This window comes from Pongo pygmaeus, chromosome 2 (assembly GCF_028885625.2).
Source record: "Pongo pygmaeus isolate AG05252 chromosome 2, NHGRI_mPonPyg2-v2.0_pri, whole genome shotgun sequence".
Lineage (NCBI taxonomy): Eukaryota > Metazoa > Chordata > Mammalia > Primates > Hominidae > Pongo > Pongo pygmaeus.
The window spans coordinates 159,801,188-159,816,300 of record NC_085930.1 but is presented as its reverse complement, the minus strand read 5'-3'; the positions used below and the strand labels follow the sequence as shown (position 1 = coordinate 159,816,300).

Genomic DNA, 15,113 nt, shown 5'->3' with positions numbered 1-15,113 from the left:
AACTCACCCAATCAGACAAAAGGCTGAGGAAGGGAAACATTTATCAAGTTACACTGAGGACTCCATCTGTTATCTTAGACCTTTGTTACCAAGTGACACAGAGGAGATACTTGAAGGCAGTTTGAAAGACTTTTATTTTACAGATTCTTAGTCCAAAGATTTCCAATTAGGGAGAAGCAGCAGCAGAAAAGGAGAAAAGCTAAGTATGAGTGATGATGAGGCCTTCATCTACTGACATTTAACCTAGTGAGAACCGTCGATGGTGAAGTTGTCTTTTCAGCTGGGAGCTGTCCGTTCAGCTTCTGTAATAAATGCAGTCAAAGGGGCTGTCTCTTCCCATTGCTCACAAAGGTCTTGTTTTTGAACCTCGCCCTCACAGAGGCTGTTTCTCATCATGCCAAGCCAACAGAAGAAAATCATTTTTTGCATGGCTGGAGTGTTAAGTTTTGCATGTGCCTTCGGAGTTGTGACAGCCTTGGGGACACCATTGTGGATCAAAGCCACTATCCTCTGCAAAACGGGAGCTCTGCTCGTCAATGCCTCAGGGCAGGAGCTGGACAAGTTTATGGGTGAAATGCAGTACGGGCTTTTCCACGGAGAGGGTGTGAGGCAGTGTGGGTTAGGAGCAAGGCCCTTTCGGTTCTCATGTAAGTAGCAATTGCATTTGAATTATTTAATACTTCAGGCAGACTTTTCCCAGTGTTGCGAGGAATTATATTTGAGAATTTTGCCGTGTTTACGGCAGGACTTTTTAAATCGGTGTGAACCATATGAAAAACCTTTGACTGTGAGCAATTTCTTCTTCCTAGTTTTTATTATTTTATACTTACTCTTTTTATTATAGTATAGAGTTAATTCATTGTTACATAATTAAGTTTTTTGGAAATATTAGCAATTAAGATGCTTAAGTATTAATATTTATGTAAAAAATTATGGAGTCTTTTTAAAAAAGTAAACTTGGGGAAATAGGAAAGCTGTAAAGAATGATCTTTATGCCTTTTGTTCTTTATAAAAAGAACTAAGGTCATGGGCTCCTTATTTAACCCTACCTGCTTTGCCACCTTTTTCATGATTTTGTTTCCTGCTCCCCACTCCCTCTCGTTATTCCTGCTAAGACCTTTCCTGCTGCTAAATATTCAGTTTTCATTTTTAACTAATTTGGAATCATTTGGCTGTAGGAATTTAAAATGATCTGCTGTGCTAACTGGGAAATAAATGGATGCCTATTTAGTATAGAACATTTTAAACTGATTGACCTGCAAATCATGTAGAGAATATGAGAGAGATTTTCTTGTTGTGATTTTTGTGAAATGGGAGTGTAATCCACAGTATTTATAACCTGTTTATCTTAAGAAGAGAATTTTTAAAAATTACCATGTGAATAGGCAACTCATTAAATGAAAATTAATGGGAAGTCATTTGTTATATCTCTTACAACACACATTCAGAAGTTATTATTATTTCAGAAGGGCTGGTTTGGAACAATCTTATGAAGACACAGTCAGTAAATTACTGCATAAATCACTCTTCAGGAAAGGTGGTTACCAATTGAAGCATTTAAAATGAACTATTATTTTGCCCAGGTTTTTTTTTTCTTTCTAATATAGGTAGAAGGATAAATTAATTGAATTTATTATTAACATATGCAGTGCCTAATTAAATTTCAGTGCTGGTCTATTTATATTTCTGCAACATTCCTTATATCTTCTCAGCAGTCATTGGACACCAACCTTCAGCTCACATAGGTTACTAAGTGATATGAATTTTCACAGGGCTCCAGAAAATTTCCAAGAATTAGTTGCTAGCTTTTTAATTGATGAAGTGGATACCAGTTCTTTTCACTGAATGGCTTTTATTCATTAAGGTAATGGGGCTGTTAGAGTTGCTTAGTTTTCCTGGGGAAGGGGAAGGAAGAAAACAAAGCAGAATGTCATATGATATGCAACTGTACTAAAAAACCGAAAAGGAAAAAAAGATGAGAGAGATGATTTAACCGTGAGTCACCGGCAGCCAAAGCATGAGTAAAGCTTCTCACAAATGAATTTAGACAAAAGCGGAGAGGGTACTGGTGAATTTTCTGGAGGCTTTACATTTTCTACAGTGAAGTGGAGATAAACTTTACTCATGCCATAGGACATGTTTCAAAACAATAATAAGATGTTTTCTGAACACTTACTACATACTAAGCACTTTATATGCTTTGTCTCATTTAATCCTTACACAGCCACATTCTTCTGGGGTTCAGCGAATGATTTTTGTGGTTGTGTCCTATGCTGGTCCTGTCTAAGGATGAAGTTGTTCTAATTGGGCGTCCCTCCTTTTGCTTTCTGTGAGGACTCGCAGAACTGGTGGGGTTTAGACAGTACCCTCACTTATCTCACAGAATTGCATTAGTTCCCAGATACCCCTAACATTCTCCCCCTAGCCTAGTGAAGAAAATCTTCCATTTACTTGTTTGTTCTGCAGTGACAGCTCCATCTATATACAATAGACTATACATATTAAGTGTACTGTATATACTATACATGTTAAAATCTCATTCATTTTGGTGAGGCCCAGCAAAGAATACTTACAGTAGAGCTTTTTTTTTTTTTTTTTTTTTTCTAAGCACAAAAGTATCTTTTTCAATGCAGCATGAGAGAGAGTTGGGAAAACCAAAATAAATAGATCCAATGGACTCCCCAAAGAGGATAATATTCATTTAAATAAACACCCCTCTCAGTGTTAAAACTTTCTAATCAACATGCCTTTGGGACACATTGCACCCTCAAAGTTTACACTCCCATTGCAACGCAGCTTTGTGGTTCACATTTTTTCCATTCAAAATGTCATTACCCTGTCAATGATGTTTCATCAACGTTTGCTTGGATGAGAATCCTCTGATATTCTTCCTGATAGAAATGTATAAGCCCTGTTCATATAAATGAATAAAAGGTCTAACCTTACTTTCTCAGTAGTGGCTTCCTTGGAGCAAAAAGCAGGGACCTCCAGAGAGCTCAGGTGGATGACTCTTTTCTGTTTCTTCCAGAGCTCAACTTATAATTAGTGCACAATTCATTTCCCATAATCTCTTCTTTCTTATTATGCCTTTAGAAAGTTATTAAGCAAACATTTGAATTCACAGAATCTTACCAGTGTAAGAGGAATGGAAAAGGTAACTTATCAAGGTAACAATCACTTCATGGCCAGTTTTCTCGGCTCACTGCAACCTACCCCTCCTGGGTTCCAGCAATTCTCCTGCCTCAGCCTCCCAAGTAGCTGGGACTACAGGCATGCACCACCATGCCCGGCTAATTTTTTTTTTGTATTTTTAGTAGAGACAGGGTTTCACTATGTGGGCCAGGCTGGTCTCATGGCAAGTTTTCTTTGTGTTGTCATGTTATCATCAATTAATAGGATTTATATTTCAGTTCTGTTAGGTGGATAAATACTATTATGCATACCTAAATGTTTCATTTATATCAGCACTGGCCAATAAAAATATACTATAAGCAGGCCGGGTGCAGTGGCTCACGCCTGTTATCCCAACACTTTGGGAGGCCGAGATGGGCGGATCACAAGGTCAGGAGATCGAGACCATCCTGGCTAACCTGGTGAAATCCCATCTCTACTAAAAATACAAAAAATTAGCCGGGTGTGGTGGCAGGCGCCTGTAGTGCCAGCTACTTGGGAGGCTGAGGCAGAAGAATGACGTGAACCCAGAAGGTGGAGCTTGCAGTGAGCCGAGATCTCGCCACTGCACTCCAGCCTGGGTGACAGAGCGAGACCCTGTCTCAAAAAAAAAAAAAAAAAAAAAAAAAAAAAAAAAATATATATATATATATATATATATATATATACTGCAAGCCACAAGCCATATATGTACTTTTAAATGTCCTAGTAGCCACATTAGAAAACAAAAGTAAAAAGGAACAGATGAAATTAATTTTAATGATTTTTTTAAACCCAAGATATCCAAAATATTATCATTTGTACATATAATTAAAAATTTATTGAGATGTTTTACATTGTTTTTTTTTTTCTTGACGCTGTCTTGGAAATCTAGAGTGTATTTTACATTTACATTACATCTAATTCAGTCTAGCCACATTTCACATGCTCATTTTTTTGTGTGTGGTTTTAAGGAGCAGAGAGTTTAATAGGTAAGAAAAAAAAGAGAAGGCAGAAGGAAATGGCTCCCCTGTACAGAGACAGAGGGAGCGGGGGGGGCTCCAAAGCCAAAAGAGGGGGTCCCTAAGTGCGGTAGGCAACAGCCAGGAATATATGCAGTGTCTGGAGGAGGGGATGTCTGATTTGCATAGGGTCACATGCTCATTTTTATGGCTACTGTATTGGTCAGTACAGATTTAGATGGGGATTTGCTCTGAAAAAGTTGGTCATTGATGGTGTTCATATTTTAATTGAATTTTTCCTGGGTTCTGCTGTACAAGTCCATGTGTGTTATTTTCATGTGCAATGCTTGTGTCACTTTTAAAACCCAGATATATGGCATAACATGAGAATGAAAAATGGACCAGAAAAATAGTTTGGCAATGTAGTCATGTTTGTTCCTATTAAATGTTCCCTATTGACCACTCTATCTCTTTTAATTATAACAAGAATCTGCCCTGCCAGCATGCACAGTTATGCTGGGAAAACTTCTGCCTCATTTACTCTGGCTGATTCTCATCCACTTATGGGTCAGTGGTTCATTTTCTAGAGGTCACCAGCATTCATACCTAGCATACAATTTCATTCATTATAATGAAGGAATGTTTTCCCTTCAAAGAGACACAACTAGTGGGCTTAATTTTTCTTGATATGTCACCTGTAAAATTTTAATGATGATGTTTAAACTCTAAATGTAGCCATCAAGACAAAAATTGCAAATTTTGAGCCTCAGTGTGTGTGGGTGGGTTTCTGTTTCGGTAATTTGAAACATTGCAGAATATCATCAAAATATGATACCCAAGAATCATATGGTATCAATCATTCCTAGATATACTGATCTATTCATTGCCAAGATAGTTGAATGAGCTGGCAAAAACATATGGAATTATTTTCTTAAAATGTGAAAAATAAAATTTAACCAATCATGTATCACAGCTTGCAACTTTAGTCATACTTTGAAAAGGATTTTAATTTGGACCTCATGATTGAAAATTTATAAAAAGCTGAACAGAAATTAGTTCACTTCATATTTTAGAAAAGCAGAGTTTCTTTACTAAATGAGGCATTTGACCCAAATTGGAGAGAAAATGTTGAAACTACTTCTGTGAGCAAGCAGGTGGCTTCTCAAACACATGTTGGGATGAAATGGTTGGGCCTCAGGGTCTCAGTGTCTGTCACTGAGAGTTGGCACTCTCTATCTCCATGGTCTCCTCCAAGTGTGACTCTTGTCTCTTGCTGACCTGACCTGCCCCAAGTGACTCACTGGTCATGACCCTGCACACCTTGCATCTCTCCTATCACCCTGCCGATGGCAGAGCTACAAAGGTCTTTGATGTAGCTCTGTCTGATATCCTGTGTTTCCTCCTATGGTCTGTGTGGAAGCAGGTATGGGGGTATGTAGAGGGGAAGCCTATGAAGTTCATCTGCGAAGACTCCCTGGTTAGGGGAAGAGAAGAAGAAGCTATATGCACCATTTCACCAGCAAGCATGGGCTCTTCTGCCTTTTAGCTTAGGGGTCCTGTTGTCTAGTCTCACTCACCTATTAAAACAGTCCAGCAAATAGAGGTTTTGTTTACCTCTCATTAAAAAAAAGCAATTAATGGAATAGAAGATAATAATGTATGAGAAGCACTATTGTGAAAGAAAAACCTTCAACTTCTCTCAGCCAAATAATTGCTTCCTCCTCTGTCCTTCCCAGACCTTGATGTTTGCTCTATTATTTCAAAACAACTATATTATAAATATTTGAGAATGTGTATTTCTCTGCGAGGAGATCTTAATCCCCAAGAAGGCAGGAGCTGTGTATTATTCATCCCAATGCTCTTTCAAACCAGGGCCTCAGACAGTGCATGGCCCAAAGAGGTACTTCATAAATGTTTGGTAAAATGACACTATTGAAATTAAGCAACCTGGATTTGAGGTGGGTCTCTGCCACTCACAAGAGATTATGCTTTGAGAAAATTCCATCACTTCATTGATCTTCAGTTCTTGCATCTGTATATGGGAGATGATACTAGGTGATTTCTGACATCTCTTACCATTTAAACGCTCTGTGATCTATATAATGAGGGGCTGGCTGTTCTAGACAAGTTCCTTCCAGCTTTACAGTTGCCTAACCCTTCTAATCTTAGTCACGTGATGACCCCACTGACAGATTTTTGGCCACCATCATTAGACATGCTGAGTTACGTGTGCTTTTGCTCTGATCCTCAAAACTCATGATTTTTAAAGTTTTCTGAAATATCTACCATTTATCAGGATCCAGATGGATTTCATGACCAAAGTGAATGTTTCTTTTCTCTCCCATTACAATCTTTTACTTTTTGTGTGGGAAATTGCATGTTAAAGAAAGGGAAATTGAAGAATGGGATGCTTTGGAATTCTGGCAAGATGGATTAGTGGGTTCCAGAAGTAGGGGCAGCCACAAATACCGAAACAAATGAGATGGTATTATTGAGAAAGCACAAATGGAAGAAGGTCAAAAGCAAGAAGAAACTGACATCCTGCTTCCTCCAATTTTTGCTTTCTCTGTTTTTCCAAGAAACTCCTCTTCCAGCCTCGCTGAAAAACTCCACTTTCCTAAATCTAATTTCTTAAACTGATAATGGCAAGAAGTTAGGAATGACCAATACGTTTAACCCTCCAACAGTATTTGTTTTGTTTTGTTTTGAGACTGGGTCTCACTCTGTTGTCCAGCCTGGAGTGCAGTGGTGCGATCACAGCTCACTGCAGCCTTGACCTCTCCTGCCCAAGAGATCCTCCCATCTCAGCCTCCTGAGTAGATGGGACCACAGGCATGTGCCACTATACCTGGCTAACTTTTAAAAAATTTTTTTGTAGAGATGGGGTTGCCCAGGCAGGTCTCAAACTGCTGGGCTCAAGCAATCCTCCTGCGTTGGCCTCCCAAAGTGCTAGGATTATGGGCATAAGCCACTACGCCTGACCTCTCCAAGGGCATTCTTTACCCAGAAGAGGAACTTGGCAGAAATTATCCTCCAATTGGTGAGGAATTTGGAGAAAATGACTTTGAGCAAAGGAACTTCTGGTTCTGCCTACCTAATCCAGAAAAAGAAGTTTTATTTCTCCCTTCCCCTAGTAACTATCTTCCCATATTCATATAAAAAAAGTGCAGAATCAACATTGTTCAAGAATTATAATTTTACTTGTAAGCATGTGTGCACATGCACACCCATATACCTTCCTTCCCTTTAAATCATCCCTCACCCTAATAGTAGTAAAATCATTGACCCGAGCATACCTGGGAAAGGAAGAGGAGTCTGACAGAGGCAGGTCCTAAGTGGCACTCCTGGAACTTAACCCTGGTGTATATGAACTTTACCTATTGAAGGATGACTCCTCAACTGTTCTCACAATTTGCTGCTCTGCTTTCTTTTCTAATTTCTGAAGGTGACTCATCTTCCCCAAGGACTTTCAGACTTCTCAGAAGAAAAAAATATTGGGTGGGTCTCTGCCACTCGCACTGATATAATGAGTATATCAGTATATACTCATTAATATTGAATGACTTTAATTAATATTATGATATTGATATAATGATAGAATGATATTGATAAAAGCAATATTCAATAATGAATATTATTTCAGCTGCCCATTTATTGGGTGCCTCATAGGTTCCAGGCATTTTGTATGTATTATCTACAGCCCTTTCATGGGACACGTTATGATGCTGCTTCTCTTGAAGAAATATGGAAACTGGAAACAGAGAGGTCACCACAATTTTCCAAAGTCACATAGCTAATAGGTAGCAGACTTGGGATTCAAATTTATATGCATATGGTAGATCATGCTCTTCCTCTGCTACATTTTGCCCCCTTAGAATATGAAAAAGGGATACAAAGAGATACAGAAAATACGTAAGATTATCCTTCAATTTCACTACCTTTTTTTAAAGTTTTTTTTATTATACTTTAAATTCTGAAATACATGTGCAGAACATGTAGGTTTGTTACATAGGTATACACGTGCCATGACGGTTTGTTGCACCCATCAACCCGTCATCTACATTAGGTATTTTTCCTAATGCTATCCCTCCCCTAGCCCCTACCCACCGACAAGCCCCAGTGTGTGATATTCCCCTCCCTGTGTCCGTGTGTTCTCATTGTTCAACTCCCACTTATAAGTGAGAACATGCGGTGTTTGGTTTTCTCTTCCTGTGTTAGTTTGCTGAGAATGATGGTTTCCAGCTTCATTCATGTTCCTGCAAAACATATGAACTCATCCTTTTTTGGCTGCATACCATTGTATGGTATACATGTGCCACATTTTCTTAATCTAGTCTATCTTTGATGGGCATTTGGCTTAGTTCCAAGTCTTTGCTATTGTGAACAGTGCTGCAATAAACATATGTGGGCATATGTCTTTATAGTAGAATGATTTATAATCCTTTGGGTATAGACCCAGTAATGGGATTGCTGGGTCAAATGGTATTTCTGGTTCTAGGTCCTTCAGGAATTGTCACACTGCCTTCCACAATAGCTGAACTAGTTTACACTCCCACCAACAGTGTAAAAGCGTTCCTATTTCTCCACATCCTCTCCAACATCTGTTGCTTCCTGACTTTTTAATGATTGCCATTGTAATTGGAGTGAGATGGTATCTCAGTGTGGTTTTGATTTGCATTTCTTTAATGACAAGTGATGATGAGCTTTTTTTCATATGTTTGTTGGCCACGTAAATGTCTTCTTTTGAGAAGTGTCTGTTCATATCCTTTGCCCACTTTTTGATGGAGTGTTTTCTTGTAAATTTGTTTAACTTCCTTGTAGATTCTGGATATTAGTCCTTTGTCAGATGGGTAGATTGCAAAAATTTTCTTCCATTCTGCAGGTTGCCTGTTCACTCTGAGAATAGTTTCTTTTGCTGTGCAGAAGTTTTTTTAATTTAATTAGATCCCATTCGTCAATTTTGGCTTTTGTTGCCATTGCTTTTGGTGTTTAGTCACGAAGTCTTTGCCCATGCCCATGTCCTGAATGGTACTGCCTAGGTTTTCTTCTAGGATTTTTATGGTTTTAGGTCTTATGTTTAAATCTTTAATCCATCTTGCATTAATTTTTGTATAAGGTGTAAGGAAGGGGTCCAGTTTAGTTTTCTGCATATGGCTAGCCAGTTTTCCCAACACCATTTATTAAATAGGGAATCCTTTCCCCGTTGCTTGTTTTTGTCAGCTTTGTCAAAGATCAGATGGTTGTAGATGTGTGGCATTATTTCTGAGGCCTCTGTTCTGTTTCATTGGTCTCTATATCTGTTTTGATAAAAGTACCATGCTGTTTTTGTTACTGTAGACTTGTAGTATAGTTTGAAGTCAGGTAGCATAATACCTCCAGTTTTGTTCTTTTTGCTTAGGATTGTCTTGGCTATTCAGGCTCTTTTTTGGTTCCATATGAAATTTAAAGTAGTTTTTTCTAATTCCGTGAAGAAAGTCAATGGTAGCTTGATGGGAATAGCATTGAATCTATAAGTTACTTTGGGCAGTATGGCCATTTTCATGATATTAATTCTTCTTATCCATGAGCATGGAATGTTTTTCCATTTGTTTGTGTCCTTTCTTATTTCCTTGAGCAGCAGTTTGTAGTTCTCCTTGAAGAGGTCCATCACATCTCTTGTAAGTTGTATTCCTAGGTATTTTATTCTCTTTATAGCAATTGTGAATGGAAGTTCACTCGTAATTTTGCTTTCTCTTTGTCTGTTATGGTTGTGTAGGAATGCTTGTGATTTTTGCACATTGATTTTGTATCCTGAGACTTTGCTGAAGTTGCTTATCAGCTTAAGGAGATTTTGGGCTGAGACGATGGGGTTTTCTAAATATACAATCATCTCATCTGCAAACAGAGACAATTTGACTTCCTCTCTTGCTATTTGAATACCCTTTATTTCTTTCTCTTGCCTGATTGCCCTGGCCAGAACTTCCAATACTGTGTTGAATAGGAGTGTTCACCATCTATTTTAAGAATAGTATTGAAGCCTCACAAAAGCTGGTTCTCATGTAACCATCTGAGAGTATTTGGCCTTATGACTTGAATTCATTCATTGCCTTTTTATTTCACATTTTAGTGATCCTGATGTCTAAATCTTAATCTTTGATCCTTGCAAGGTAAAATAGCCAAGTCAAGCCTGTTTAATAATATTGGTTGAGGAAGTCACATGCTTGTGATCAATCTTTGGGTTATGTAATTATATTACCTTAATGTTGGCAGTTTAGGTGTAAGGCAGAGATATCTGATCACATGTGTGGTTAGCTAATTTAACATCACTGCCAACTAAAATCTTCATGGTGTGATCTTCAAAGTTAGCTGCTTTGACCACAGCAACGATTTCACCACAGCAATTAACAAAATGGCAGACTCTTTCCTGAGGTGGCATGAACAGTTTTAAAACAAAGCCAAGGACCAAAAGAAAAGCATTGGCATAGCATTCGATTCATTTCAAAAACTAGTATTGTATTAACAGCCAAGGTGATAGAATTCTAGCATCAATTAAAATCGTTTGAAAAAAATAAAAAACAAACGTCCATTTTTATCTCTCAAATATATTAGGGGTTTCATAAAGTTATAGGTGTATTTTTAAAAAAACAAAACTCATATAAACTGACAAATTTGCCTGTCACCTCATCATGCAGCTAAATGCAATTGTCTATGGTGAGATACACTCTTATCAGAGGTATGATAGAACTGACTAATAGCAAACTTTGTACCTGGTAGTCTAATTTATGCAGGGCTCATATTTCGCTCCCTCTCAGCATGTTATAACTGTGGCAAAGCCATTCCCAGGAGTTATTACCCCAACATAATCATACCCCTGTGGATTAGGAGCAGTTAAATGGGTCCTGTTGTCAGAGACACATATGTGCCACAGCAGCTGTCATCCCTAAGCCACCATGGGTGATTAAGACTCACTGATGGGGCTGCCTCTGAATAGGCTTGAGTGAGGTGGATACACTTCAGCTGAGAGAAATTCAGGTAAGAGGCTGAGAAAATCAGATTTTGAATGGTTTTATCATACCATCAGGTCTCCTTTTAAGTGCTGGGGTCATGGATTTCATTCAACCTGACCACATAGCCTTTGGAAGCTTGGCTCAATACCTGAGTGTGAGATTATGGGTGATATTAAAGAAGATGAATGCATTGAGCTGATGTCAGAGAATGTCTTTTACTGGATTTTCATAATGACTGGCTGCAGATGGGCTGAGGGGAAAGTCAGATCAAGAGCATTTCTGTAAGAAGAAAGAAATCTTCCCTCTTATTCTCTTTCAAGAAAATGAATAGCTGAGCACCAAGAGGCCAAATACTTTTTTAAAAAACACATCCTTTTATGTAGAGAAGGACAAGTTGAGACAAAAAACAGGACCTCTGAAACTGCCTTTATAGCTTTAATCTAGGAAGAAATTGCTGCACCATTGCTGACATCATTATCAGAGGCTGCCTTAGTTCTGAGAGCTTCACAGATGGCCTTTTCTGCATTTTACATCTGGCCAGATGAAGGCGAAAAGGTTGATGAAACCAAAACTATTAGATCAGTGGTCCATAACTCTGGCTGCACTTTAGAATCATCTGGGGAGTCCTTAAAACTACTGATTCTGAGGCTCCATCCCAGACCAATTGAATCAGGATCTCTGGGGGTGGGACCTGAGCATTGGAATGCTTCAAAAGTTCCTCAGGGACTCTAATGTGCAGCCAAGGCTGAGAATGACTGAGGTGGATGGTGGCTAAGACAAGTGAGGCCAAGAATTAGAAGCCCTTACTGTTAGGGAAGGCGGAAGCCACAAGGAGGAGGGGAGGGGGAAGGAGCAGTATTTAGCATTTCTTCCACACAGTTGGGGGGTTTTCTGATCAAAATTAAGCTGGGATCTTTCGCTTCCATTTTCATGAAGGTCTTATGCTTTTTCCACAGCCACCTGGCCTCAGGGCAATAAGCAATCTCATTGCAGCAATCTCTTACTGCAAATTGATGAATTTGCAGTAAGAAACTGAGCATACTTGGCTGTCAGCCCCAGCGGCTTCCCCTGTTTCCAAATCTGCCCACCAGTTACAGGAGCCTGCTCACCAACTGGTTGGGTTAAAGGAGTCGGCTCTGTCCTTGGCAGGGAGGCCTTCAGCTGTCTGGCCCTGTCTGTGACTGCGTGGGTGAAGCTGCCTAATTTGGGGAACTTGATGGAAGATCTAAGCTATGTTCTCTAACAGTTTTATCAGAAATAAAGTTAACTTTTGACCTCCATCTGCCTATCTCCTGTGGAAGGGCTCTGCTCCTTCCAAAGAGACTCTCAGGGGTTCTCCTTAGAGGTGTGTTATCAGTCCAAAGATCATTTTAGACCAGCCATTACAGAGGATGTCCAAGAAATTGCACAAGGGAAATAGAAGCAAGAATGAGAGCAATATATCAGACAGTAAGGAAAGTATGTGACTGGTTTCAAATAAGTAATTAACCATAAATCCAAAGTTCCTGTATTATTTATAGCAATAGTCACCCACCTGGTCAGGAAAAAAAAGTAAAAGACTAAGTTGCAAGATAGAAAGTTTGCCTGAATTCCATGTACTTCAAGGACTACTACGGAGGATTCCTTGGTCCCAATGCAGAGACATGTACTCTGACCACCCATGGGCCAAATCTCTCTTACCCACCCTCAGTGATTCCTCCTGGGACCCTCACTACATTGAGTTCTTACATTCCCCACTCTTTTCAGGGGAAATACAATGCTTCTGCTCTTCTCATGATGTTAAAAATATTTAGACAATTACTTAAAATTTACAGCAATCTTCCACACAAATGATCTCACTTACGTTTCTTGTAAGCTCTGTGATTTATTTCTATTATCATCTATGCTGATAGTTAAGGAAACTGAGATATAGAGACCAACATGCATAGTAAATGGCAAAACCAGATGAATTTTAAACTTTCCTAACTCCAAAAGCCACATTCTGCCCAACCCGCCATGCTGCCGCTCAGTTAATGCCTGGCTGTTTGTCTCCCCACCGGCCCCTCTACCCATTGTGCTTTGGTGGCACATTGTATTCCAACTGCCTGAGACTCCTGGTTAATGCCATTACATATAGACTTAGGTTGAATTTACTAGGATTTTTAAGATTTGTAGGATAAGAGATATGACTGTTAGACTGGAATCAGTAATAGATAAAGGGTTAACAAAGTTTCAGAATAAAATATAATAGAAAACCCCAGCAGATAGAAGTAAAATGAATGGTAAGGCAACTGAAATGAAAGCCATACATTTAGAAATATCAAATAAAACACAGATTAATGGCAGACAATAAAGGAACATACTTAGCAGTTAGTAAAAACACTTTTGATCTTATTCTTATTACCCTCCAGTAAACTTTTTTTTTTTTTTTTGAGACAAAGTCTCGCTGTGTCATCTAGGATGGAGGGTAGTGATGTGATCTCGGCTCACTGCAACTTCTGCCTCTTGGGCTGCAGAGATTCTCCTGCCCCAGCCTCCTAAGTAGCTGGGACTATAGGGGCCCATCACTGCACCTGGCTAATTTTTGTATTTTTAGTAGAGACGGGGTTCCACCATGTTGGCCAGGCTGGTCTTGAACTCCTGGCCTCAGGTGATCCACCCGCCTCAGCCTCCCAAAGTGCTGAGATTACAAGCGTGAGCCACCAAGCCTGGCTGTAACCTATTGAAAATAACATTACTTGACATGTGAGACAAATTATTTGTAAGTTAAAGAGTTTATGTGCCTTCAATGCTCCCACCCCTCCCTCCCCTAAAAAGATTATTGAGTGCCCATGATGTGCCTAAGCCTTCTGGTAGACTCTGAGAATGTGAAAGGAATTAGAGGATACTTGTTCAACAACCCAGAATCTAGCAGAAGTGTTTTGAAATGACCAGCCACTTGGGAGAGCTATACTAGCATATCATTCAGGATGGGCTGGGTCATGTTTTAATAACAAGTAAGTTTGAACTTTATAGGTTTGAAACAACAAAGATGTGTTTCTTGCCCACAGTTCATATTTTTTGGAGATTGGCTGGAGCTTCATTCCAGGATACGGCCACCATCTGGAATGTTGACAGTTACTCTAACAGAGAAAGAGTTGTGGAGGCTCTCACGCTGGCAATTAAATTCGCTGACCTGGAACTGACACATGCCACCTCCACTTATATTTTATTGGCCAAGGCTTGTTACACAGCCACATCTAACTTCAGAGAGGTCAAGATGATCAAATCCTACCACAAGCTATAGATAGTTGAGTAGCACTCATTATTATCACAATTATTTTATTTGTTATAAAAACTCCAAGAAGGAGAGGTACTCTATGTGAGGAATAGGCATAGGAAAATCAGAGGAAAGTTCTCAAAGATGAGCTAGATTTCACTAGATGGCATTGAAGAAACATTCCAAGTAAATGAACAGCATAAGCAAATGCGTGAAGAACTTAATGTGGCCCTAGTACAGTCGATGCGTGAGAGTGTGGAGGAGGGAAAAGGTAAGACTGGAGAGGAAGACAGGAACCAGAACAGGACATATTGTGTTCACTGTCAGGCAGTTAAGTTTATCTTGTAGGCAACATGAAGCCTTTTAAGGAAGGCAAGCAGCTATGTCACAGGACAGAAGATGGATTGGAAGAAAATCAAAAGAGAAGTGGGGACCAGTCATAAGGCTCCTCCAATATTTGGGGATCCAAACCAAAGCACTGGCAGAGAAATAGAAAGGAAGGGAAATATTTCCAAAATATTCAAAACAGAAACCAAGAGAACTTGATGACAGAAGATGAGCCCAGGTTTCTGCTGAATGGACAGTTGTTACAGTCTCTGAGATAAGGAATACAGAAGGAAAAAGTTGAGAGGGAATATGAAATTATTTTTAATCATGTTTAATTTGATCATTTGTGGAACATCAACCAGAGATGTCTATCAGTTACACCAATTTGTCGGTTTTGAGAGAGGCCTGGGGTAGAGGCAGAGAAGTGGGAATCAGCAGATTAGAGGCAGT

The 15,113-nt window shown here is 39.3% G+C and overlaps 1 protein-coding gene across 1 annotated transcript in view; it reads left to right on the top strand.

Annotated features, from left to right (window-relative positions):
- Positions 1–216: 216 nt before the first annotated feature.
- Positions 217–15,113, top strand: part of CLRN1 (clarin 1) — a 45,146-nt gene continuing 30,249 nt past the window's right edge. Inside the window, exon 1 of the mRNA XM_054480268.1 lies at positions 217–647. Coding sequence (XP_054336243.1) covers positions 395–647 — 253 coding nt within the window. The 5' untranslated portion in view covers positions 217–394. The remainder of the gene's footprint in view (positions 648–15,113) is intronic.